Below are 26668 nucleotides of genomic sequence, written 5' to 3'. Positions count from 1 at the left end.
TAGTGGGGTATATCATAGACTAGATTTGCAATAAAATGTTAATTATATCCAAGTCAAAACAGAACAAACACTTAAAAGATAGTATATGTATATATGCGAATCAATTTAATGAAGTCCATGACTTTCAAATTTACGATGGAAAATGACATGGTTTTTATATTTTATGTTTGTATGACTATAATGAAACAATAAGACTAGTTGACCAATGGTCAGTGGTCTTCACTTTAGCATGTACTGAGAAGTAATTTTTGTTGAATAAGAAAACATCAGATGGCTTCCAAACTTGTTTTAAAATGCATGTGGTGTTTTGTTACAGTGATGGACTTTATTAGGAGAACTAATTAATGATAATACGTAAAGGTATGGTCTGGGAAGTCCTTTGTTCATTTGTTAATAAACTCCAGTAGATATTGTAATGGCAATAAGAAAGTTTATGCACATGAGCGCCTGCAGGATTTTTTGCAGGTGGGGTCAGGATGTTTTTGCAGGGGTGGGGGGTCAGTCATTCATGGCCAGGAGAGTTAGTATAGTATGCAATCTGAAACTAAAGCTGATATTTACTAAGTATTTTGAACTGAATCTTGTGATATATTTTCAGCTTCATCTGTATGATTAAACTTGTTGGAATATATATATATATATATATATATATATATATATATATATATATAGTTATGTTTGCAGTATGATTTACGGGGGGGGGCGGGGGGGGGGGCAAAGTTACCTATGCTGCAGGCACCCATGCTTATGCATCAATCATTGTATCTTCTCACCAACAAAATGGCAATACAGTATTTTCAATCTTTTTTGCAATCATAAATCTTAGTAGAAATTTTATTTCCGATAATAGAATGGATCTTTTTGAAAAATACAAAGTGATATGTACGAAAAACTTATTTATTTAAATTATTATTTTGATAACTGGATTGTGTACGAAAAATTAAAGGGTACAAAAAAATACATGAAATATGTTAGTCACCCATGTCTTCTGGACACAGGTTTAATGTAAAATCTAAAATAATTTAGCATATTTTTTTACATGAAATTTATCAAACTCTTAAAATAATACTGAATGCCACATGATTCAAGCAGCTTGTGGTATATGATATTATTAAACTTATTCCATAAACTTCATATGAAGTGAACACACATTGTAAGATCCTCTAATTTCGGGCTCTTTGTTATTTCTAGATTTTTTTTAAGTTGAGGACAGTCAAATACATGTACATTACACTAGCTCAGTGTAAGTTAGTCAAGTAATTTAAAGTCAATCAGATTGTTAATGTTTAATTACAAGAGTTCTACTGTATTTTTCAAGTTAAGATGTTTTTGACATAGTTCAATTCTGGTTTTGTAAACTCAGATAGGACAGATGCCCCACCCACAACCTACCAGGAGTCAGTAGTAGAGCATCTCATCTGTACGAAGCCTCTTCAGAGCAGGTAATAATATATTTCCTTGTGTATAAATGCCCACCCAACTGTAAATATCCCTCATCCAGTTCTGCTGTTGCGTAATGCATTGAGCAGGTCAGTCCTGTGTAGTGTCTTTTAACTGGATTGCAAAGCAGTTACAGTGCATATGGATTGATGTGTCCGTCTGTCCAACCATCTATCAGGTATTGTTTTTTAGAAGTGTCATGTGGAATAATATACTTTTCAGTGAAAATTAGGTCATAACTATATTTCAGTGTACTTTAATGTGTGTTAACCTACCATTACAATTATGCCGTAATACGAAAATGACCCTTAAAATATGGGCTTTTGGAATGAAAGCAAAACCTACAGAAGAAATATGATTGTTGTGGTAAAATCCAGATTATTGGCTTGTCTGTGTTTAATTTTGATCTGGGTTTCATATTAGATTTATTGGATTTCATCAGGGAAACAGCCTATTTTCACCATGGTATCTCAGACACATTTTTTGTACATATTTTTCATGCAAAACTTCTGTGTGATCAAACTGTTGATTATAGAATTTTTAAAGAAATGGTTAACAGCTAGTGATACATGTTGAAGGTAAGAGGGAAAATAAGCCTCTTAAAAAGTGAAAATATTTAGTACATAGAAATCAAAACGAATATTAAGATTCTTGTGAATAAAAGCTGGAAGGGCAACAGTTATGTTTGTTGGACATCACATTTCGATTTGAATACATCTTGTGGCTGGAGATGTGATTGTTGTTATTTGAAATTGAACACAAATTCCAAGAATTACATCAAGTTGAGAGATGATTTCAAGCCATTGAGCTTCATAGGATTTGGAATTGAAATCTGTACTTGAGGTAAATAAGGCCTACATGTATTGTACAAACTTTTCAGCTGAATGTAATAATATTTTGTTGCACCTTATGGAAAACTGGTCAAACTTGCAGGGGAAAAATCAACAGAGTCGGTATTGTTAGGGTTGGCAGACCTGTCTTTGCCTTTAACTCATTTTCTTAGTCACTATTGCATGTTACATAACTCGTGAAGCAACTGCATTGTAATGAGTCTACATACATGAGTGAAAACTAAGTTACTGTGACCTATATTTCATGATTCATGGATCTGTTCTTACCTTTGCATTATGATCAGCTTCTCTTGGTTAGGACCTGTGTTTAGGTCACATTCTTTGACATATAAGTTGGTATTTTAGATGTGTCAATCTTTGGTTCAGAGGAAGTGAAAAATCTGCAAAGATCAGTACGTTATGATTAAAAATGAATTCATAGTATTATGGATTGCAGTCCTGCCATACTGCTATTAGTGGTTGTTGTTAAAGCAATTAACACAGACCCTTATCTGCTAGTAAATTATGCAGAGGTCCAGCTGGGTCTTCACTGTTTCCACTTGAGTGTATATAGTTGACTTTTTGCCATAGCTTGTGACAATACAGCATAAAGTAATTCTTATAGTTGTACTGGTCCTAGACTGATAGAGCTTATTTGATGGTTTGTTGTCCTTTGTCCATTGTATGTCATCGGCCATCCGTCTATTAGCACAAGTTTGTTATTGCCTCTCCTCCGAAACCACTTGGAGGCATGCTTTGAAATTGTACAAACACTTTTATTCCATGGCCTTGTTGGTCATAAAATGAATATGGTGCTGCTCAGACATCCAGTTTGGCTGCCATCTTGAAAATCTTACCACCACTCATCCTGAACAGATGGTCATGTCAGTGTGGGGTTTTTCACTAAAATACACATACTGATGTCTGGTTCATTCTAAGTGAAAATGGTGCCAGTCCTATGGCCACAGTGGCAGCCGTCTTAAAAATCTTGTTATTGCTACTTCTCCTGAATGGGTTTTCATATGAACATAGGTTTTTTTCACTAAAAGATCTTTTATGATGTGGAGTTGACCCTTATGAATTGCTGCCAATCTGATATCCAGTATGGCCACCATGACAGCCATCTTGAAAATCTTATTATTGCCACTATTCCTGAAGAGTTGGAAATATCAACATGGGATTTTCACTTTAAACCTTTTTATGATGTCTTGCTGGTCCCAAAAAATGGTGCTAATCTGATGTCCAATAAGGATATCACAGCAGCCATCTTGTTGTCACTGACCCCCAATGGATGATCATCATTATAATGCTGTTTACATTGTCCTAAATAAAAATGGTGCCTAGCTGACACCTACTATGTGTACCACAGCAGCTAATTTGAAAATGTTATTACTGCTAAAGAATATCAGATGATTTCAACACTTGACAATTAAAAGGAAGAAATGGTCTTATCATGAATTCCTGGAAATTCTTTTCACCCAGTTGAGCGTCAGTCCCTTTTAGAAATTCATAAATGTCTTTTTTTCCTGGTCAGAAAATTGTATGAAAGAATTTATGAACTTTATATTGCAGGTTTATAGTGAATTGATAACCAGGTCCATAACTCACAATTTGCAAATAGTTATTGTAGTAACATTTCTCCTGAATCTTGGAACATAGATAACAGGATATGGTATTTCTTATTCCAATGAAAGGCACCACACATGTGAAAGAGTCATATAGCTTAATTGTATTTTTCCAATAATAATTCTCTGGAACCATCATCATAAATTTGTCAACAAGTGAAGGGGGAATCTTATCATCAGACAAAGATACAAGAATTGAATATTGGTCAAAGTGGGATGGAGGGAGGCTTATCATCAGACAAAGATACAAGAATTGAATATTGGTCAAAGTGGGATGGAGGGAGGCTTATCATCAGGAGTTGGTGGGGAGAAGAAGTTATCATCAATCATGGGTTTATAATCAGGCAAGTACAGTGACATTATCAGTTTGTTTTGCATCTAGATGACTGTAGAAGGGTATTCAGATGTATGCATCTAGATGACTGGTAGGGTTTTCCAAGGTTTGCATCTAGATGACTGATAGGTATTCAGAGGTTTGCATGTAGATGACTGGTAAGGTATTCAAAGGTTGCATCTAGATGACAGGTAAGGTTGCATTCAAAGGTTTGCATCCAGATGACTGTAAGGGCAATCAGATGTTTGCATACAGAGGATTGGTAGAGTATTCAAAGGTTTATGTCTAGATGACTGGTATGGTTGTATTCAAAGGTTTGCATCTAGATGACTGGTAAGGCATTAAAGGTTTGCATCTAGATGACTGGTAGGATATTCAAGGTTTGCATCTAGATGACTTGTAAGACATTCAGGGTTTGCATCTAGTTGATGTAGGGTTGTATTCAATGGTTTCCATTGAGATGACTGGTAAGGTATTCAGGGTTTGCATATAGATGACTTGTAGGGTTGTATGTAATGGTTTGCATCCTGATGACTGGAAGGGCAATCAGATGTTTACATGTAGATAATTGGTAGGGTATTTAAAGGATTGCTTCTTGACGAATGGTAGGGTAATCAAAGGTTTGCATCTAGATGACTGGTAGGGTTGTATTCAAAGGTTTGCATTGAGATTACTGTGGTAGGGCATTCAGGGTTTGCATCTAGATGACTGGTAGGGCATTCAAAGGTTTGCATCTAGATGACTGGTTGGGCATTCAAAGTTTGCGTTGAGATGATTGGTAAGGTATTCAAGGTTTGCATCTAGATGACTGGTAGGCCATTCAAGGTTTGCATCTAGATGACTGGTTGGGCATTCAAGGTTTGCATTGAGATGACTGGTAAGGTATTCAAGGTTTGCATCTAGATGACTGGTAGGCCATTCAAGGTTTGCATCTAGATGACTGGTAGGTCATTCAGATATTCTGTGAAAAGATACCTAGTATATAAGTGCTTGCATTGGATCTGTGATGACACATGCATGTGATAAAATATCTTCTATCCATGACCAGATGTCAATATGCATGTGATGAAATGTCTTCTATCCATGACCAGATGTCAATATGCATGTGATGAAATGTCTTCTATCCATGACTAGATGCCAGTATCCATCTCATAGAATGCATTGGCAGATTTAGGTTAATGCTTTTCACAGATCAATGCACATTACACTTGAACAAAATACGTTATTTTCCTGCTGAATCATTATTAATTGATAATTTACACATATTTTTTTTTTAGTGCACAGATGCCAATACTTGGTCTTGGAGTGGTCAGAGATCACACCCTCGGCTCAGTCCTGTTGACACTAACAAGTGATTATGAGTTTATAGGACTTCACCTCAGGTAGTATCTTAACCTCACAGTGTTTCTTTAGTATAAATCAGTAGCAATTTTCTTTCCACTGATGCATGTACTGGCTGATCCATCACCGTGCAATACATCAGAACTTAGATGTTGTATCAGTACAGCTGATAAAATATTGTTCATTGCAGTACATGTAAAAAAAGAGAAAATATTGTTTTAAAAAAGCTAACATTTTTCTACCTTTTTCCCATGATCAGACAATTGTCAATAATCAAAACAGCTATAAACAGTAAACATCTCCAAATAGCATTTAAACAAGGTTCAAGAGTACATATATGTCTTGGAGTACATCACTCAGACTTGCCAACTCACAATTTTTGTGTAAGTCTTACAAAAATTACGTTTAAAATACAGACTTGTGGCATGCAAGTAAAAACTACAAAAAAATGATAGTTGCCAAAAAATCTGGATAATTGGTCATCCATGTTTGATATAGATCCGGGTTTCATATTAGGATTAGTGAAATAAGTCAGGGAACCAGACTAACTTGACAGCAGCACCCCAGATGCTTTAAACTGCACCTGTTTGTTCATGCAAAGTGTCTACATGATCAAACTGTTGATTTTTTTTAAAAAATTAAATGGCATCCAGAAAGTGATGCATGTTTAATACAAAAGGGAAAATAAGCTTCTAAAAAGTGTTAATAATTAACACAAAAGAACAAAAGGAGTATTCAGATTCTTGTGAATAAAAGCTCGAAAGGACACAATTAAGTTTATTGGTCATCATGTGCCAATTTAAGTATGTCTCATGGCAGGAGATACAATTGCCGTCGTCATGTGAAATGGAAAAAGATTTTTCCAACAATTATGTCAAGTTGAGAGATAGCAACAAGCCATTGAGTTGCATAGGGTTTGGAACTAAAGTTTGTGCAACTGTACTAGTGGTAAATAAAGTCTATGTATACTTTACAAACTTTTCAGTTGAACATAATGTTTATCGTCGCTGCGTTGAACTTTTAATTACGTTTTCCAGCTTTACAATAACAGTTATTGATATTTGTTACACCTTACTTAAAACTTGTCAGTCTTATGGAAAAAAATCAACTGGCTTAATGAGACGGACCGGTTGGCAGGTCTGCATCACTGTTTTGGAGTACATCACTGTTTTGGAGTATGACCTGCTGTCAGACGATTTTGCACAAGTGTATTCTCTGGAGTTTGCACTAGTTCTCATCACTAAGATGTTTGTGATGCTTGAAGCCTGCAAAATTTTTATATCTTAAAGTCAAAATCGCAGTGTGGATCATATAGAATGCAATGTGGATCGTGTACAACACTCATATTTAGTATTGCACTGTTCATCATGTGGAACACTCAGAAATCATTATCACAGTGTGCATCATGTAGAACATTCCAGATAAATACATGTGGTGAAATATATCGTTTAATTTACCTATATTAGGCTATATACCATGCCTCTGGTACATAGGTAAAGAACCTCACTACTAGGGCTTTCAATGGGTAACCGGGTACAAGACCGTAGTGAAAAACACGGGCATTGAAAATTAATGATGAGTACCCATTCACAAAGTAAATTTGTCGACAACACTATCAAAATACAAGTTTTGTAAAACTTAACAAAGAATTTAGTTATTAAAACTATAAATGAAAATGTGAGAGGAACTTAGTGTTATGACTTCAATCCAGAATATTCCTGATAAAGTTTTATGAAAGTATAAATGAAGAAAAAGTTCTGAATAAAATTCAAAACTGGAAATGTACTCGTCCACCAAGAATCGTAATGTTATCAAAATGGCATTGTCCAGAACTCCTTTGAATAATTTACAGTAGTTCCAGAATAATATTTTAGTCCAAATAATGAGCACTTTCTGTTGAGCGGTCACAGATTCCTCTTGAATAATATCTGAGTACAACATAAAATAGACTGCAGACTTACACAGGAAATGAAAATGACTCCCAAATAGGAATGAATCTGATTGTTCAATTGTTCAGTTCTCTCCTTATATACCCTCAGTTATGACTTTATTCACAACATACCCCACATGATGGAGTTTACTTCTTGTTTATTCCAAAACAGCCTGTTTTTGTGACTTAGCCCAGCCAATGGGAAGTTACTGAATTCTTCTAGAACCAGCCAGACCCCATCAGCCTTTGAGAAATTAACGCAAAGTCATCATTAAATCTTATTAGATTCTTATTAGTAATTGTGAACACATATGTATCTATATATAGATCACAATACAGTATAATCCTTCATTACCTAATATAGGTCATATAACTAATAAATATTATAGTCTCCTAAATTTATCAAATAAAACCAGCGTTAAATCACTTTTCAAAAATAAACCAATTCTTGCTTATAGAAGACTCAAGAATTTCCAAGATTTTCTAATTAGAACTAAACAGACAGAAGATAAAAAAAGACAATTTTCGTTATAAATGTAACAGACACTGGTACTCTCAATGTGCAAACATAAGAGAAAGTACTTCTTTCAGTAGCGCTAATACAAAAGAGGTATTTTCTCTACATGATAACACTAACTGCATATCAACTGATGTGATTTATTTAATAACCTGTAAAAAATGTAGCATGCAATATGTTGGACAAACACTTCAACAAGTTTCTAAGAGAATGAATAATCATTGCTTTCATATAAAAAAAATTATAAAGATCATCAGTTTTCCTCTAATACTTTAACACACTTTAACACCAGTAATCACTCTGTACTCGATTTTTCTTTCCTGCCAATATATATTGTGCATGGTGACATGAATAGACTCATAAAAGAAACTTATTGGATTCATAAGTTAGATACTTTGTATCCTAATGGCCTTAATGCCAATGCACTATATCAAATTGTATTATTTTTTAATTGATATATTGTATATCCTTTTTAACAGTATAATTATATGTATGATGTATATCCTTTTTAACAGTATAATTATATGTATGACTGTTTGTCTCTGTTTTATTTTATTATATAGATCCTATATAATTTTACACTCTTAACAGCTCCTAGTCACATAGGCCAAAACTAACTAAAGATATTGTGTACAATTTCCTGGCATGAATAAAAAATTTAGAAAATTGGATACAAATCATGTGCCAGGAGTTAAAAAAAAAATATAGATATACATAACATTATTTCTGTTATATACACTTTCTCTTTCCTATTCAAATTCTAACGTAATTGTTATGTGTGTTTAAAGGATAAAAGAAGCTGGACATGCAGCACACAATATTATTTCAAATGTGTACATGTTTGTTTTATAAGATTCCATGACTTGTTTTAAGCTGGTATTAGAATTACTCTAACACCAGATAAAGGCCTTATTGAGCTCTACCCATAATATTTTCTTTCAGAAGTCCATTTCTAATTTTAGAGATTGCAGAAATTGGCTTTTTCATTATTGCGGATCCAGGTTTATTTAGAATCTTTTTATTTTCTTCAGTGGAACTAAGTACAGATCTTCAACACCACCTTTGGTTTCATCCTCGCCACCAAAACCATATCCATCGCCAATCCGAAAACTTATAAAAGAACCTTTTGAAGACAGAATAAGGAAGATTTTGCAGAGGACTTCCTCAAATCCTTTACTCAGGTAATAAATAAAAATCACATATTTGTCAATGTTGTTCATATTTAACTATGATGACCTGCAAAAAATGGACAGACTATCCAGGAATTTCCGTATCTACTTCTGTCTGCTGTAATTTATACTTTGAACTGAAACTGAAGGTCATTTACCTGCTCAAAATAACTAAGTTTGTATGTTATAAAGGTTTGCAGTTGCCATTATTCAAAAAAATGGAAGAGTATACCGTTAGACTGTGACAAAATGGATGTAAAAGTCTAAACTGTTCACAGTCGGGTGATGTACAGATAATGTTGTACACTGTAGGATTATTACAAAATAGTAACCAGTTCCCACTTTGGCTGGTGTGGAGTGTTTCTAGTTAAATGTCAAGTATTTGGGTCTGTTTTGCCGCTATGGTCAAAGGAATGTGTTCCAGCCATGAAATTATCAATCAATCAAATGGCTTTGTTCACAAGTAAACATGGTAATGTAGGAACAAAGATGATGATGTCTTACTGTCATTTCTTCAACTTTGACTAAATATGGGGGTGTTTGTTGCCTTACAGCTACCCTAATGAGTGGTGAATTAGCTTTTCAGCCATCTTGCTTTTACTAAATCAAGTTTGAACCTAAGTTACACGGGGGCTGGAACAACTACATCACAAAAGCAATGATGTGTAACATTTATGGTATGCAGGTATACTCCGCTTAATGTTGGAGATGCATGCATCAAAAGTATGACATATATCGAAAATATGTGTAGTGAAGCAATCATTCCCAGCAATTAATGTATTAGTAGAGAGGTGCCTGCACATAGGCAAAAATAACACAGTTAAGTTTTTTGTATATTGCAATTGAAAGCACATTAAAAAACATAGTTTATAATATTTTTAAAGCAGTTGAATGGTGTGAAGATACTTTTAAGACATTTTATGGACTTAGCAAATACAGTACTGTTCATAATATTAGTGTTCAATCATGGAAATGCAGTCTGAATGCTGCAAATGCAGAACAAAGACTTGGGTGATGCTGTTCCTGCATGCAGCCAGCAGCGTCAGAGATGCTCATTAGAGCTGTGCACATCTCGCTTAGTTGGCTGGGAATGGTCTCAAGTGATGACACAAAAATAGATCACAGATGACCTATAGCGAAAAAGGGTCTAAATTATTTGACGACATCAGAATTAAATGTTGAGCAAATTGACATAATGGTGAGAGGGTGATACCTGTGTATGAAATATTGGGCAAGCACTCACAGCTTCTTGTGCACTTTATTATTTTGATTTTGTTCTGCATATCATTTATACTTTTATCTTTGCACAAAGTTTTCATCAGGCTATAGTACAGACCTGCCAACCCGTTTTTTCCGTAACTTGGGCCAGTTTTCTGTAATGTGTAACAAAATATCATTTACTGCTACTGTAAAATTGGAAAACATGTATTTAAAATGTTTGGTAATTGAAAAACTAATGCAGAGCCAGTAAACATTACGTTCAGCTGAAAAGTTTGTACAATACATGTAGGCCTTATTTACCTCAAGTACAAATGTACTGACTTTTGTTCCAAACAGCTCAGTGGCTTGTTGCTGTCTCTCAAATTCACGTAATTCATGGAATTTTTATTCAGTTTCAAATGAAAACAGTAATATCTCCCACCATGAGACATACTCAGATCACCCATGATGTCCAATAAATATGATTGTTGCAATTCCCACTTTTATTCACAAGAATATGAATATTCCTTTTGATTCCTCTGTATTGATTATTATCACAATTTAATAGGCTTATTTTCCCTTTCATCTTCAACATGTATTGCTTGCTGGTCGCCATATTTTTGACAATTCTATAATGAACAGTTTGATCATGCAGATGTTTTGCAGGGGGAAAAAAATGCAGTTTAAAGTGTTTGAATGCCATAGTGAAAATAGTCTGGTTCCCTGATGAACTCCACTAAATCTGATATGAGCCAATTATCGGGTTTTTACCGCAACAATCATATTTCCATAGTTTTTGCTTTTATTCTATTAGTCCATATTGTAACTGTCATTTTCATGAGACGTATGGGACAATCGTAAGGGTTGGCAGGTTTGTATAGTGTAGACAGATAGGAATGACATTGTTCTTTGAATACTACATAAGCCTGAAATGGTTAACTGTTAAGCTGTTTAAGCAAGGTTAGCAATATCAGGCCCGCTGGAGCCTCTTGTTTGTTGAAGTTATTTATTTACTAGTTTAAGTATTTTGCATATGGGGTCGTCCATTAATTATGTCAACAAAATGGGGGGGAGGGGGTTTAAAGAAGTTTGACAATTGTTGACATGGGGGAGGGGGGAGTTCAAGATAAATTGATGTCAACAATGTTATTTTTTACAATAAATTTAATAAATAAAAAAATAGGAAATTAGTCGGTGCGTTGGTATGGCACACGCTCGCCCGTCAACAACCCACCAGTTTAATCCTAAACCTGTTGAGCTCTTGCCAAGGAAGTCATAATCTTGCATCATCATATTTTGTTTTTATTCAGTGTGGATTGTAGACTGTAGACAGATTTTAAAGGGAAGCTGTTACTAAATTCAAAGACTGCACTGAGCCACAGACATCTAAATAGTATAGCTATCCATGGACTTCTATTAAATAGCATCTATGTTATATATATAGATGCTATATATATCGAAGTCCATGAGCTATCCCACCAAGGATGGATAACTGAGCCTTGGAAACTTGAGAGCTTGACTATTATACAGTCATCTTTAACATAATACATAAAATAAATTATGTAGCCTACACAAGCATACAACTTCTTCAACCAGATGCAGTAACCTTAATGCCTTACAAATATTGTACACTTTGATAACAGACTCTTGTTCATTTCAGGCAAATGCCCCCCACCCCCCATTTGCATGTGCTGTAAAATTGCTGTAGCCTATATACGAAAATTAACATTGCCCCCTTCCCCCCCCCCCAAAGAATTCGGCCAATACGAGTGGCTGCCAAAAGACAGAGAGAGTTGATGGCAATTATTGCTCATGGAGAGATGTTAAGTGCAGAATAGTTAGATGAAGATGATGTTGACTTGTCGGGTGTATCGGTTCCACAAGAAATTAATGAATCAGCCACTATGCCCATTATTACAATTGAGGAACATTTGGCTTCCCCATGAGAAGATGATGGAAGCTAGAATATAAACTCTCAGTTTTTTCATGAATTCAAAGTGTTATAGTCAATTTGAAATCTGTTAAACAAAAAAAAATTGTATTAAAATTTATTTTTAGACCTTTTAATTTCCATAATTCTATTTTTAGCATAAAAACCAGCCATATAAAATATTGTTAGTTTGGGGGTGGGTAAAATTTTATTAGGGGGGTCACTGAAAGTTTGACAGTTGTTGACAAGGGGGGGGGGGTAAAAATTGCCTAAAAATTATTGACGTAATTAGCGGACATCCCCTATGCTATACTATCACCATATATACTCACTTATAAGTTGAGTCAAACTGCAAATACAATAGATCCTGATCTGCCATAGCATAATGCATCTTCAGATCAAGTTACCCCTTACCCATAATGCAACAGCAGATCTGAGTGTGCAATTTGCAGTTGGTCTTGTCTTCTAAGTGAATATAGACAGTGTTGTTGTTTTCTTCACATATATGAATACTATTCTGAAAAATGTAAAGTCACTGATATTTTATGGGACACTTGAGAAATATTCATCGATTTATCATATTTCTAATCAATATTATTCAGGTCCCAACAGACTGCTCAGATAACTCAGCAGGCGTGTTTTGAACTGCTTAGTCGAGCAACGCAAGTGTTTCGTGAGCAGTACATTCAAAAACAAGACCTTGCCAGACAAGAGATAAGTACACGGTGAGGTAACATTGACCCTTATTGTGGGTCAAAAATTTAACTTAGCCTTGTCCAACATAATAAACATTAATCTGTACTTTGCTTGGAAGGCTTTATTTGGTTCTTGTTTTTTATTCTGTTATGTCTGTTTTTATAAACCTGTCAAAAAGGTGAATATTCAATGTTATGATGTTCATCCATCAGTTCATACAACATCTGTTCATCCTTTTATGGATATCTATATTACATATATTATTTTTATAATATAGTTTTTTTTTGTGTTATTTGGGTTAATGACAGTATTCTTGTGATTGGTGTTCTGACATTATGGAATGCACTTTAAAGATGAGGTCACATCAGGTTTGAGAACAGGTGCAAAACTGACTATTTTCATTCATAAATCATGGTCAAATTGCCAAGTCTACATGAACATTCTGTTTTGTCTGAATAGGCCATGAGTACTGAATTGAGGTCAGGAAAACATCATGTGATCTAGGGAGTACGTTTGTGCTGTGGATATGTCATGACTGTCCTAGCTGCAGATTGGTTCAGTTATTTTTAAAAAGTCAAGTCTTGACAGTGAAGGTACTTTGCAATATAAAATAATTTAAATGTTTGGGAATCTGTTTTACTAATTCAGATTCGTTTATGTGATGTGTATTAGATCACTATAAAAAGGAATAAAAGCATGGTGTTATATTCAGTTATATTCCAGTCTTGTGAGAGTATAAGAGGACCTATATTTTTATTTTTTTATTCTTTGTTGAAATAGCAGAGCAGAAACATTTATTCAAAACAGTACCTTTTAGGATTATCATAAAATATTGAAGGACTTCGATATTTATTAATTTTGTTGAATTGCCATGAAACGTTCAAGGACATTTGTGACATTCCACTTTCATTCCAAAAGCTTTTGGTTATTAGAACAGTGTTTCTTCTGTGGTGCTAACACATCCACACATTAGAACTTTCATTTGGAATACTTTTGGAGCATTTCCTGATTAATGTGAAATTTATAGAACATTTACGATATTCTAGGAATTCATACCTTGCTGTAAGTTGTTTTTAATTCTTTCCCTTTGTTGAACATTATCTTTTTAGGGAAATTAATTTATATTTTGGATCATAGAATGCTTGCTGGGTTTTACTCTTTCTTGTTACATAGTTTAATCCCCAAGGACATAATAATATGTTTTGTTTATCTTCTCATTTTTGCACAGTAGTCTTTATTTTATGCCATATATCATAAAACTTTGTGGAGGGCTTGCACTTAGTGTAAGGAAAATGTTTATTCATTTGATCTTCAAAATGTAAATGGTTAAGGTCACTGAATAAAAGAGGAAAAATGGTTTCTGTGTAATAATGTTAGTTCTACATCACACATATAGACTGATCATTGTTGATGGTATACACTTCAGGTAAGGAGAAAGCCCGTCATTTTGGGATCAAAAGGTCAAAGTCAGTAAATAAATTTAGAAAAATGGTGTCTGCAAAATAACTTTACTTCTTCATCACAGACCTCTAATTGCTTTGATGCTAAATAACCTACTTGTGTTTCTGAGCCCTAAAGCAACAAACTTAGCTAATTCCCCAAATCAGACCAAAAAAAGTCAAATACGCTGTATCCATTACATCAAACCAATCCAATTCAAATACACTGTATCCATTACATCAAACCAAACCAATTCAAATCATCATCATCATCATCATTGGCGACTCGGTCTCGAAAGACCATGCGAATAGCGCCCTTGGGGTGTTGCCTGTCTCTGTTGGCAACGTCTGCTGTGGCTGTGCAGGCCTATACGTGAGTGACAGTCCCTACTGCAGTTGGTGCAGACATACTGGGAAGTCTGCATTACTGTGGTTGCTGTTGCGTTCTTCTTTCTCTTACGTTTCTCTGCCACCAACTGGCCTCTCCTCGCATCAGCGACTGATATGCCATTGTTTACCACCAGTCTCCAGGTGCCTCGGTCCTCAGCCAGCTCTTCCCAGCCATCGGGTGAAATGTTGCATGCCTTCATGTCCCTCTTGCACACATCTTTGAAACGGAGTGAGGGGCGTCCGACTCTTCTCATGCCAGTGGCCAGCTGTCCATATAAGATGTCCTTTGGCAGCCTTCCATCCTCCATGCGTCGGACGTGACCCAGCCATCGAAGGCGGCGTTTAATTAGCAGGGAGTACATGCTGGGGGTACTTGCATGCTGCAGGATCTTGCTGTGTGGAACACGGTCTTGCCAGCTGATTTTCAGGATGCGTTTTAGGCACCGTATATGGAAGGAGTTGAGCCGGCGTTCTTGCCTCATGTAGGTACTCCACGTCTCACTTCCATATAGAAGGGTGCTGAGAACGCAGGCCTGGTAGACTCGGACCTTGGTGTGCTCTGTCAGCACGTTGTTTTCCCAAACCCTCTTTGTTAATTGAGCCATGATGGTGTTTGCCTTTCCAAGCCTTCTGTCCAGCTCCATATCAATCGAGAGAGTGTTGCTGATGGTTGACCCTAGGTAGGTAAAGTTGTTGACTGCTTCCAGGGTGACACCGTTGATTTTGATTGAAGGGGCAATGGTGGTATCTTGCACACTGACATTTGTTTTTTCCAAGCTGATTGTGAGACCAAAGTGCGTGCAGGCAACAGCAGAACGGTCTCCCAGTCTCTGGAGGGCTTCCTCGGTGTGGGCCACAAGAGCTGCGTCATCTGCAAAAAGCATCTCCCTGATGAGCACAGCTCTCACTTTGGTCTTTGAGCGCGGTCGTGCCAGGTTGAACAGGCTCCCATCAGACCTGGTGTGTAGATATATGCCATCCGTGGACGTGTCGAAGGCGTAGGACAGGAGCAGGGAGAAGAAGATCCCAAAAAGTGTTGGTGCCAGCACGCAGCCCTGCTTCACACCACTGTTAATTGGGAAGGATGTTGAGGATGATCCATCATACAGGACTGTTCCCTTCATATCTGCATGGAAAGAGATTATCATGCTGAGGAGTTTTGGGGGGCAACCGATCTTACTCAGAAGTTCAAAAAGGCCCTTCCTGCTGACCAAGTCAAAGGCCTTGGTGAGGTCGATGAACATCATGTAGAGTGGTTGACCTTGCTCTCTGCTCTTCTCTTGGAGTTGTCGTAGGGAGAAGATCATGTCTGTCGTCGACCTGCCTGCTCTGAAGCCGCACTGTGATTCCGGGTACACACGGTCTGCCAGCAACTGCAGCCTGTTGAGTATGATGCGGGCGTACACTTTACCAACAATACTCAAGAGCGAGATCCCTCTGTAATTATTACAGTCACTGCGGTCGCCCTTGTTTTTGTAAAGGGTCACAATTGTGGCATCATGCATGTCTTGGGGGACTACTCCTTCCTCCCAGCAGCGGCAAAGTAGCTCATGCAGCGGTTTAATCAATGCTGGTTTTCCACGTTTGATAGCTTCGGGCGGGATGCTGTCACTACCTGGTGCTTTGTCGTTTGGAAGGCAGTTGATTGCTTTGCTGAGCTCCTCTAAGGTTGGCACTTTGTCGAGCTCTTCCATGGTGGGCAGATTCTTTATGCTGCTGAGGGCTGCATCAGTGACTGCCGTTTCTCTGGAGTATAGTTCTGAGTAGTGCTCCACCCATCTGGCCATCTGTTGCCCACGGTCTGTGATCTTCTCTCCCGTCAGGGATTTCAGGGGAGCGACCCCTTTCACTGTAGGGCCTAGAGCCTTCTTGATGCCACTGTACATGCCTTGGATGTGTCCGGACTCGGCACTGCGCTGGATCCCTTCACACAGTTGTTGCCAGTACTCGTTCGCACACTGTCTAGCAATGCGTTGGGTGTTACTTCGGGCACTTCTGAGAGCAGCAAGCGTCCGTTCATTAGGGCATTTTTTGTAAGCTATGAAGGCTTTTCGTTTCTCCTCGATTTGTGGTTCCATCCTTGATAGGTGTGCATTGAACCAGTCCTGGCTGGGTCGTTCCTTCTTGCCAAACGTTGACATAGCTGTACTGTAGATGGCACCCTTCATGGCGTTCCACTTGGCTGTAGCGTCATACTCAGGCAGGTCCTGGAGAGCCTTGTTCAGGGCAGACACATACTCCTCCACCTTGGCAGGGACTGACATCTGTGCAGTGTTTATGCGAGGACATCCTTTTGGTTTTGTGCGGTGTAGCACGTGTGGCTGTAGTCGCACTCTGCTGCTCACAAGGGCATGGTCGGAGTCACAGTCTGCACTGTGGTAGGTTCTGGTGGAGAGGATGCTGTTAAGGGCAGAGCGCCTTATACACTGTATCCATTACATCAAACCAAACCAATTCAAATACTCCATATCAATTACATCAAACCAGACCAGTTCAAATACTCTGTATCCATTACATCAAACCAAACCAATTCAAATACGCTGTATCCATTACATCAAACCAAACCAGTTCATATACTTTGTATCCATTACCCCAAACCAAACCAATTCAAATACTCTGCATCCATTTTGCCCCAAAAATCTCTTCATCTGTTTGTTTAAAACTGATAAGTGTTTAAACATCATGTCAACTTTACAACGCGCAGTCACATGTTTTGAACTTCTGGATGTAGCCTCGGTTTAAAATTTGAATCATTTGTAAGCTTCGAAATGGCTGGCTGTCAGTTCCAACTTCAGTGGCTAGACAAGGAAAATATAAAGTTTGGATTATGAGATCTTTCGCAGACAGCTTTGCAGAATGCAAATTATGCCAAATGGCTATTGATTTACGTGCAGTGGGAGAGAGTGTTCCACGGTCACATACAGCTGGAGAATAAAAACCCTAGCTCTCATAAATTATGTAATTGTGTCTAATACAGCAAAACAAGAAGAAGCCTTAAGCTTGAAATTGTTTTTGATGAAACAGGTATGTCTGCAAACAAGGAGTTTCAAGTTTTAAAAAGGCTGTATGTAGTCTTAATTATGAAATTTGTTCAATCCAGATCATTTTTTTGGAATGAGTGGAAATAGGACCGACAATAATTGCAATGAGCAAGATAAATCTAAAACTAAAAAGTACAGCTAAGCTGAGAGAAATATTGAGATATCTAATATGAAATAGTTTAAAATATCGATATGCTGTTTTTAAATAAGTGATAATAAAAAAACATATTTTTGTTAATTTTATTTGTTTTATGGGGGGGGGTATAAATAATGAGGCCTCAGCACAGGAGCCCACATTAATTTAGATTTTTTCCCCATGAATTTAATATTCATAGGTGGTTTTCAGATGGGTTTACAGCAGGGTTTCACTTCAAAAGTATATTGTTTTTCGGATCTCATTTTCATAGTTGGAATTATTGAATGAAGTCTTTCCATGACAGGCTACCACTGAGAGGAGTTTTTCTATCATTAAAGAGTGTGAATATGTAAATAAGAAGGAAAGGACTGGTTGCAAGGAGAGTGAATATTGACAGTGTAAGAAATGCTGGTGGAATTTGTCAGATTGATAAGACACCAAAAATGCTTATAAATGCAGGCAGTGCTTACAGTAATGTACTTCGATGAACAGACGAAAAACCTTGAGCAAAAAAGAAGAGGACAAAAAAGAAAGCACTGAATGAGAAAATAGCAAAATAGCAGAGTTAGTGAAGAAAGGCAGGCACTGAAAAAGACACTGAGACAATGGCAGCTGCTGCTGATAACTGCATTGAAAGCAGAGACCCATAGAAAAATTTAAATTGTCATGACATCAGAAGTTTGAGGAAAAGTGCTAATGACAAAATCATTGAACTTGGAGCTCTTGAAACACAGTTTGATGACAAGATACAAGAACTGAAAAATTCACTCTAAAATATTGTGGACTTTGTAAATGTAAATAGTGTAGTGTTAATAGAGTCAAATGAACATTGTTCAGTGACTACATTATTCTAATGCCCAGATGTAGGATGTTTAGTATTAATGGGAAAGATAACAATGATTATACTGTTGATATAGTATATTGATATACTGTAGATTCATATGTATTGATATACTATACTGGTTTTTTTTTTTAAATTTGGAAGAAATGTTCCTCGTATGAAGTAATAGTAAGTACTAACTTGTGTTTACATACAGTTTAATTTATGAATCCTTTAAAATGGATGTAATATTGCACCTTGAAAAACATGATTTTGAACCTTGAAAAACCTTGAAAAAACTTTGAAAATAGATGAAAGAAATATGCTACTAAACCTGATGTTTGTATTCTGATAGTAATCCACAGTGGTTTACCGATTCGTGATAAGAACTGAACCAGCTGCAGGTCCAGTTTAGTTGCAAAATCACATACTTTTTTCATACAGTTTATTGTTGTTGTTGTTGTGGGGCTTAACGCCATTTTTCAGCACACGATAGGCTATGCATGGCAGCCAGTATTAATGGTGGAGGAAGAACCCGGTAAAACCCTGGGAAGAACCACCGCCCCACGAGAAGCTACTGGCAAATTTTCTTGCATACCCACATTGGCCGAATCCTAGACTCGAACCCACGCAGACAGAGATGAGATGGCAGTGATCCGTAACAGAGAGCGCTTTAGACCACTCGACCATTCGGGGCCCCTACATTTTATTGTAATTATCACATATATAGATGACACTTTTTAGGCTCAGATGACACTTTTTTGCCACTTATATTAGTCTTATGCTCTCTTTGGGTTGGCAGGTATGCACCAGTCAGGAGATGGTTTGCATTCATCCACACATAATCGTTCAGATTCTTTCTCTTATTATAGAGGGTCTTTTGACCAAGATTTCACTGTCAGCTCATTTTTACCGCTCTTTCCTGGAAACTCCTAATGCACTTTCAGAATTAGATTCCTAGAAAGACTTAATTTGTACTCTCTCTAGTCCCTACTCCTAGCAAAGTGGAGACCACACAGTGACTCACTGTAGGCTCAGATACCTCTGGATTCCAGGTTTTTCACCACCTGTGTTTGTTACATCAGACTAGAGTCCCAAATTACACCCTAGAATCCCATTCATTTCTGTACATAGATACATCAGATTCAAGATTGGGCACTCACCAGGAGCCAAAGGTACCAGTTCTTCAGAAAGAATCAACCCATCAGGTCAAGAACCTTGAAATGTTGGTGATGTTTCTGGCCTTGAAATGGTGTGTCAGCCTCAGCACTGCATTATGATTGCAATGGACAACATGTTGGTTGTGGCATGTTGACAAGTAAATAAACATCTCCTTTTCAGTACATGGAAGTCTGGAACCAATGAAAAGTCTAGGAGGAAATTGCCCTCAGACTCTGCAATATTCTCTGCAAGAGAACAATCTTGGCATATAGCCTGTACAGATATGACCATAAGGTCCTTATGGAATGGTCTTGGCACCATTTGGTCGTAGAGACACTATGGAATGGTCTTGGCACCATTTGGTCGTAGAGACACTTTCTCAGCTGTGGGGAAAAAAATAGTGGACTTCTTTACTGCGATATTGAACAGGGCGGCCCCCAAGTGGCTGAGTGGTCTAAAGTGCTCACTGTTATGGATCACTGCCATATCACCTCTATTGGCATGGGTTCGAGTCTTAAATTCGGACAATATGGATATGTGAGAAAGCTTGCCAGTAGCTTCTTGTGGGTTGATGGTTCTTTCTAGGGTTTTCCCCCGAGTTCTTCATCCACCATTAATACTGGCCGCCATGTATAACCTCTCTTTTGCTGAAAAATGACGTTGAACCCTACAACAACAATATTGAACAGCATTTTTATATCTCTACAGTACCAGATGAGAGGGCATGGTTTTGTGAGCACCATCAGTCAAAAGTGGGATCATCTGTATGCTTATGCCTTCCCACCTTTCAAAATAATCCCCCTTGGTTATTTTCCGATTCAGGACATCCACATCTTGGTTTCTTCTGATTACTCCCTTATGACCACTCCAGTGGCCTAGAGCATAAGATCCTAACTGGCCTGTCCAGATCATTCCCAGCACAAATACAAGTGAGATTGCGAATCTCAACCGGGAAAGGTACTACTGAAGGTGGCTGATTCTTTGCCAAGCCAGGTTGGCAATGAAGAGAAACTGAATCATAGTTACCACTGAACCATAAACAATACCTTTCCACCAACAAGACTTGAATTTTCTAATTCCACTTGCAGTATCAAGGTAGAGCAGGAAAACTGTTTGAAGGGTAAGTGTTCTTGAAGCACTGACTGGTTAATGGGAAGCATGAAAGATTCCATAAAGGCATTATTGATTGCAAAGCCAGTCTCTGAAGCTCAAAATATCTAATGAGATCAGAAAGAGGATGATCTTACCCAATGGTGGAACCCCATGAGAATTTAAGTATTAGAAAATGTTGCCCTATAGCACATAATGGTATATACTGAACAATCTCTCACCTCAAAAAGGAAAAGAAAAAAATCTGTGAAGTGGGACAGATAGGATCAACACATTTCCTACTGAACAAATTATAAGATATTCTCCAATTGGCATTTTAAAATTTGAAAGTTAATTGCCTCATGGCATGGGCAATGCAGCTGGCAATCAAGCTTGAAAAATGGTCATGAGCTTATCATAATATTCGAGAATTGGGGGATTTTTGGCTCATTTATCAGCAGATCAGGGTGATCATTGAACTGTGATCACTGGGGCCACAAGGAAGTATGTGTGTGTGATTTGGATTTTTAACGTAACTTTAACAATGTTTCAGTCATATCGCTATAATGTCTACAGTGTGGCAGTTTATAGTGATGTCTAGCAACTGGGGCATCATGCCGCAGACATGTAGCATGATGTCCCACCCATTCACATTATCCTGACACCAGGCTGACCAGTCCTAACATTAACCTCTTAATTCTGAGTTCCAAGCGAAGCAGCTGTTAGTACCATTTATGTAAGTATTTGGTATGACTTGGCCAGGGATCGAACCCATGACCTCCCGCATCCGAAGTGGATGCTCTAACCACTAGGCCACTGTAGTGGTCTCTGTCAGAATGCAATGTGATCTTAATGAGAACCTTCATATGACCTGGGTGTTATGTTCAAAACTGTTCGATTAAATGGAATTTATAAAATGCAAGTGTTCACAGAGCACAAGATCACAAATAATATAGATATTATTTTTCATGTGCCTTTTACATGTTGTATTCAGTTACATGTACCTTTTTAATTTTACTGTACTAAAAGGCACAACTGACCCAGTGGCCTAAGTGGTTAGAGCATCTGCCTTGGATGCTGGAGGTCGCGTGTTTGAACTTCAGCCAGCTCATACCAAAGACTTCTAAAAACAGTACTATCAGCTGCCTCACTTGGTGCTCAGGATAATGTGACTGAGTGGGACATAATGCAGCATGATGCACCAGTGCTAGACATCACTATAAACTGCCACTCTGCAGCCATTGTAGCAATACAACTGAAAAAATATTAAGCTATGTTAAAAGTCAAAATCACACACACTCACACTAAAAGGCACATGAGTGTTACCTGTTGAAAACACTGCATTAGTACAGTAAACCTGGTTAGAAAGACCACTGATTTGAAAGACTTTCTGCATATAAGACTATATTTTTCATGAACACATTCACCATGTGATGACTTCTAACAAGAGCCCACCTGTGTTGAGAGACCACCTTTTGCTGGCAAAAATGGTAACCTGCCAAGTCAAGTTTGTCTCTTACATAGATGTGGGTAATGGAAGTAGTATGGAGTGTTTGCTGCATTTTTCAGTCCAAGCTTTCAATATTCTATCATGACATGAATACCTAATAATTTAGCACAAGCCAATGACAGGTTACCTGTCCAGAGAAGCAATAACCAGGTAATTTACTGGAAACATTTGTTGATGCTCAGGAGCAGACAGGCGTGTGTGGGCCATTTGTCAAAATGCCAGGGGCAATAGAGAGGCCCATTGTCTTCAAGAGGACTTATGTATTTATTGATTAACAGGGGCAGTTTGGTCATCAATGCTCATGGCATGCATAGCCATGAGGCATTTTCAAATATCCACCGTATGTAGATATGTTGGCAAAGTCTGTTTTCACCTTTGTATGGATTAGTTACAAGGCTTAAAATGAAATATTGGGTTGAGTCAGTCTCCTCCCCCCCCCATTCCTTTATTCTTGCAGCTAATCTGATTCATAACCTTTTCTCTCTTAAAGATTCCGCCTTCAGACTTGTATGTTTTTTTTTTTTTTAATGGCTGCTGATAAGCACAGTGTTAAAGTCTTGATGGATGATCTATCTGTAAAAATAGTGTGGCCCATTTACCATCAGAGATACATATAGATTTTATAGTGAAATATAGAGCAGATCTTAAAATTAAATCTTTCATCCTTTTTGTTGCCCATTAGGGGTATGATTAGATTGAAAATCCATTTCTTCATTCAGATGACTCCAACCAAATACCCAAAGTGTACTGTTTTTATATTGTGATGAAAAATTAAAAAGGAAATAAATATTTAAGACAGAAAATCTGCTGATTATAAAAGTGTCAAACTGGAGATTATTTGGAAGAGCATTCTGAATACACAAAAGCATATCACAAGCGATCAGATCATCACAAATCATTCAAAACATTGAATATATTCAGAAGGAAACGAGAGCAAGTGAAGAGAGAAAAAGAAGATGACAATAAGTCGTTCTCTTTTGTAGGGTATGTAAATTTGAATTGCAGACATGTCTTCATTAAACCTTTGCTTTCTAGATTTATGATGGAGAAAATTGTAGTAAATATGCATTGGAATAATAAGGAATATAAGAAAACTACAGGTTAGTTTGGAAGATGCATTATCAACAAATGTGCCGAAAAATAGGAATCTGATGTGTTTATTTTCTCGTTGTGGCTTATGTAATATAAGAGCTAGAAAGTACATCAAGATGAAACTTCTACAATAATTGGCATCATTTATTTTCTTTAGGCTTTTTTTTTTTTCCCTTTTCTTGATCTGTTGATGATTATATTGACTGTAGGTACATCATTAATTGATTACTTTTCACAGGATCATACTGTTAATTTCATAGCCCATCACAAATTACCTATGCCATAATCTCAGTGTTAATAAGTTTTTTTTCTAATATTATAAGATTATTCTGTACTTTTTTGACAGCAAGAAATAAACCAGCTTGAATAATCCTTTTAAAGCATCTGCACCAGTTGCTTCATAGAAGTATTTACAACAATTGTTAGTTTTTCTTGATTTTCGCAGTATTTCTTTTAGTTGCAGCAATAAAATGTACCTTATTTTGCATAGTAAATGTTTCTTTGGCCAGGTCAAAATGTTCTACACATAATCAGGAATGAGTAACAGTTGTGTTGGTTACCAGTTCTGTGCAACAGTTGATGCAAACCATGTGTGTGTGTAGAAAGTTACTGTAGTATGACTTTATTGTGTCTAATCCATCGTCTTTATGATAACATATTGGATAAATATCAGCACAGTATATACTTGCTTATAAGTCATGTCCAACTGCAAACTGCACATCTCCAGCTCTGCTGGTGCATTATGCACTGCCAGTTCATGGTCTGTGCAGTTTGATAGGAGTAATCAATAGAATAAACAAGATTGACCCAGATCTGCAGGCACATTATACTACAGTGGGTCGAGATCTTTGTTGTTTGTGGTTTTAATCGACTTATAAGTGAGTATATACAGTACAGGTTAATAATATTTTTAATCTCTTGTAGCATAAACTCTTGCTATCAATGTCAAACACATACTCCATTACTATCAATGTCAAACTTGTCAGTTGGGGAAAGATTTTCAATATTAACAGATGTTTGCTCACCCAAATATTGTAATTGATTTTTGATGGCATCCTGTCATGTACAAGCTGACCTGTTAGTTCAGTTAGTAAAAGAAAGCTAAGATGAATAGGGTGAGGTCAGTGATAGATTGGTGTTAATAATATTCTGCACATGCAGTCAGAGGTAAATATCAATAAGTGACTTTTGGCTGGCAATGTTTGTTTTATGGATGCCTGTACTCACACCTGACCAGACAGTGCATGTCAACCAGGTATTGATATATTAGTCTGGTAAGGGGAGATAACACCTTTTGTCAGGTTAACATTACATCAGTGCTTGGGGCAGATTTTGTTCCTTAGTGTTGAAATGGCTGTGTCCATTTTAGGAGCATCTTGATTTAACTTTATAATAGTGATTGTACATGATATGAATAATCTTTACCTTGTGAGCATTTTTCACTTAATGTCCAAAATATTTGCTTGGTGTATTAGCAGTTTGACAAAAAGCCCAAAACAAGTCACATCATGTAAACTTGAAATGACAATAATTCTTTGATTTTGATTTTTTTCTGCCTTAGTTATATCACAACGAGGAATCTATTTGCTTTACACTTTGTTGAAGATTGCAACATTGTCAAAATGTCTGCTTCATGCTTGTGTGTATTTAAATCTTCCAATAATTTCTGTTAAAATTAGATTGCTGGTGTTAGATTTTATAACATGCTTTTCATTTGCTGCATGTTTTCTTCTCACTCTTTCAAATCCATTGATTGACAAAGAAAATATTTACCATTTCTGAAATTTAAAATCACGTTCCTACAAATTTTTAAAATTTGATAAAGACTGTATGTTATTCCAATTGTGTGATTATTTGAAATATGTGATTGTATATAAATTCAAGCTTTATAAAATGACCTTTGAAAGACTATTACCAATTTTGACCAGTTTCTATCTTGATCAATCTAAATACCTAATTAGGTGGTGTATTTGCATTCTCCAGTCCTTTGCCATTTTTAGAAACCTGTGAAAGACTGAATGTAAATTGACATGTATAGAAACCTGGGAGAGGCTGAATGTAAACTGACATGTATAGAAACCTGGGATCTACAGGCACATTATGTAATGGTAGAGCTTATTTTATGATGTCTTCATTTTGGCACATGGAATGTACAGATATATTATGCAGTGGATAGTAGAGCTTGGTCTATGATGTTTTCATTGGGGCACATGGAATGTACATGTACATTATGCAGTGGTAGAGCTTGGTCTATGATGTTTGCACTGGGGCACATGGAATGTACATGTACATTATACAGTGGTAGGGCTTGGTCTATGATGTTTGCATTGGGGCACATGGAATGTATATATACATTATACAGTGGTAGGGCTTGGTCTATGATGTTTGTATTGGGGCACATGGAATGTACATATACATTATACAGTGGTAGAGCTTGGTCTATGATGTTTGCATTGGGGCACATGGAATGTACATATACATTATACAGTGGTAGAGCTTGGTCTGTGATGTTTACATTGGGGCACATGGAATGTACATATACATTATACAGTGGTAGAGCTTGGTCTATGATGTTTGCATTGGGGCACATGGAATGTACATATACATTATGCAGTGGTAGGGCTTGGTCTATGATGTTTGTATTGGGGCACATGGAATGTACATACATATATACATTATACAGTGGTAGAGCTTGGTTTATGATGTTTTCATTTGGGGCACATGGAATGTACATATACATTATGCAGTGGTAGAGCTTGGTCTATGATGTTTTCATTTGGGGCACAAGGAATGTACATATACATTATGCAGTATTAGAGCTCGGTCTATGATGTTTGCATTGGGGCACATGGAATGTACAGACACATTATGCAGTGGGTGGTAGAGCTTGGTCTATGATGTTTTCATTGGGGCACATGGAATGTACAGATTCATTATGCAGTGGTAGAGCTTGGTCTATGATGTTTGCAGTGGGGCAC

The 26668-nt window shown here is 37.0% G+C and overlaps 1 protein-coding gene across 1 annotated transcript in view; it reads left to right on the top strand.

The window, feature by feature from the left end:
• LOC149777019 (nucleoporin 88-like) overlaps positions 1 to 26668 on the top strand; it is a 125955-nt gene that overhangs the window by 77837 nt on the left and 21450 nt on the right. Inside the window, exons 8-11 of the mRNA XM_089941787.1 lie at positions 1364 to 1442; positions 5507 to 5611; positions 9049 to 9198; positions 12919 to 13041. Coding sequence (XP_089797913.1) covers positions 1364 to 1442; positions 5507 to 5611; positions 9049 to 9198; positions 12919 to 13041 — 457 coding nt within the window. The remainder of the gene's footprint in view (positions 1 to 1363; positions 1443 to 5506; positions 5612 to 9048; positions 9199 to 12918; positions 13042 to 26668) is intronic.

This window comes from Sinohyriopsis cumingii, chromosome 18, assembly GCF_028554795.1.
Source record: "Sinohyriopsis cumingii isolate HCF-2022 chromosome 18, ASM2855479v2, whole genome shotgun sequence".
Classification (NCBI taxonomy): Eukaryota; Metazoa; Mollusca; class Bivalvia; order Unionida; family Unionidae; genus Sinohyriopsis; species Sinohyriopsis cumingii.
The sequence above is the reverse complement of the archived record's forward strand: the minus strand, read 5'-3'. Positions and strand labels throughout refer to the sequence as shown.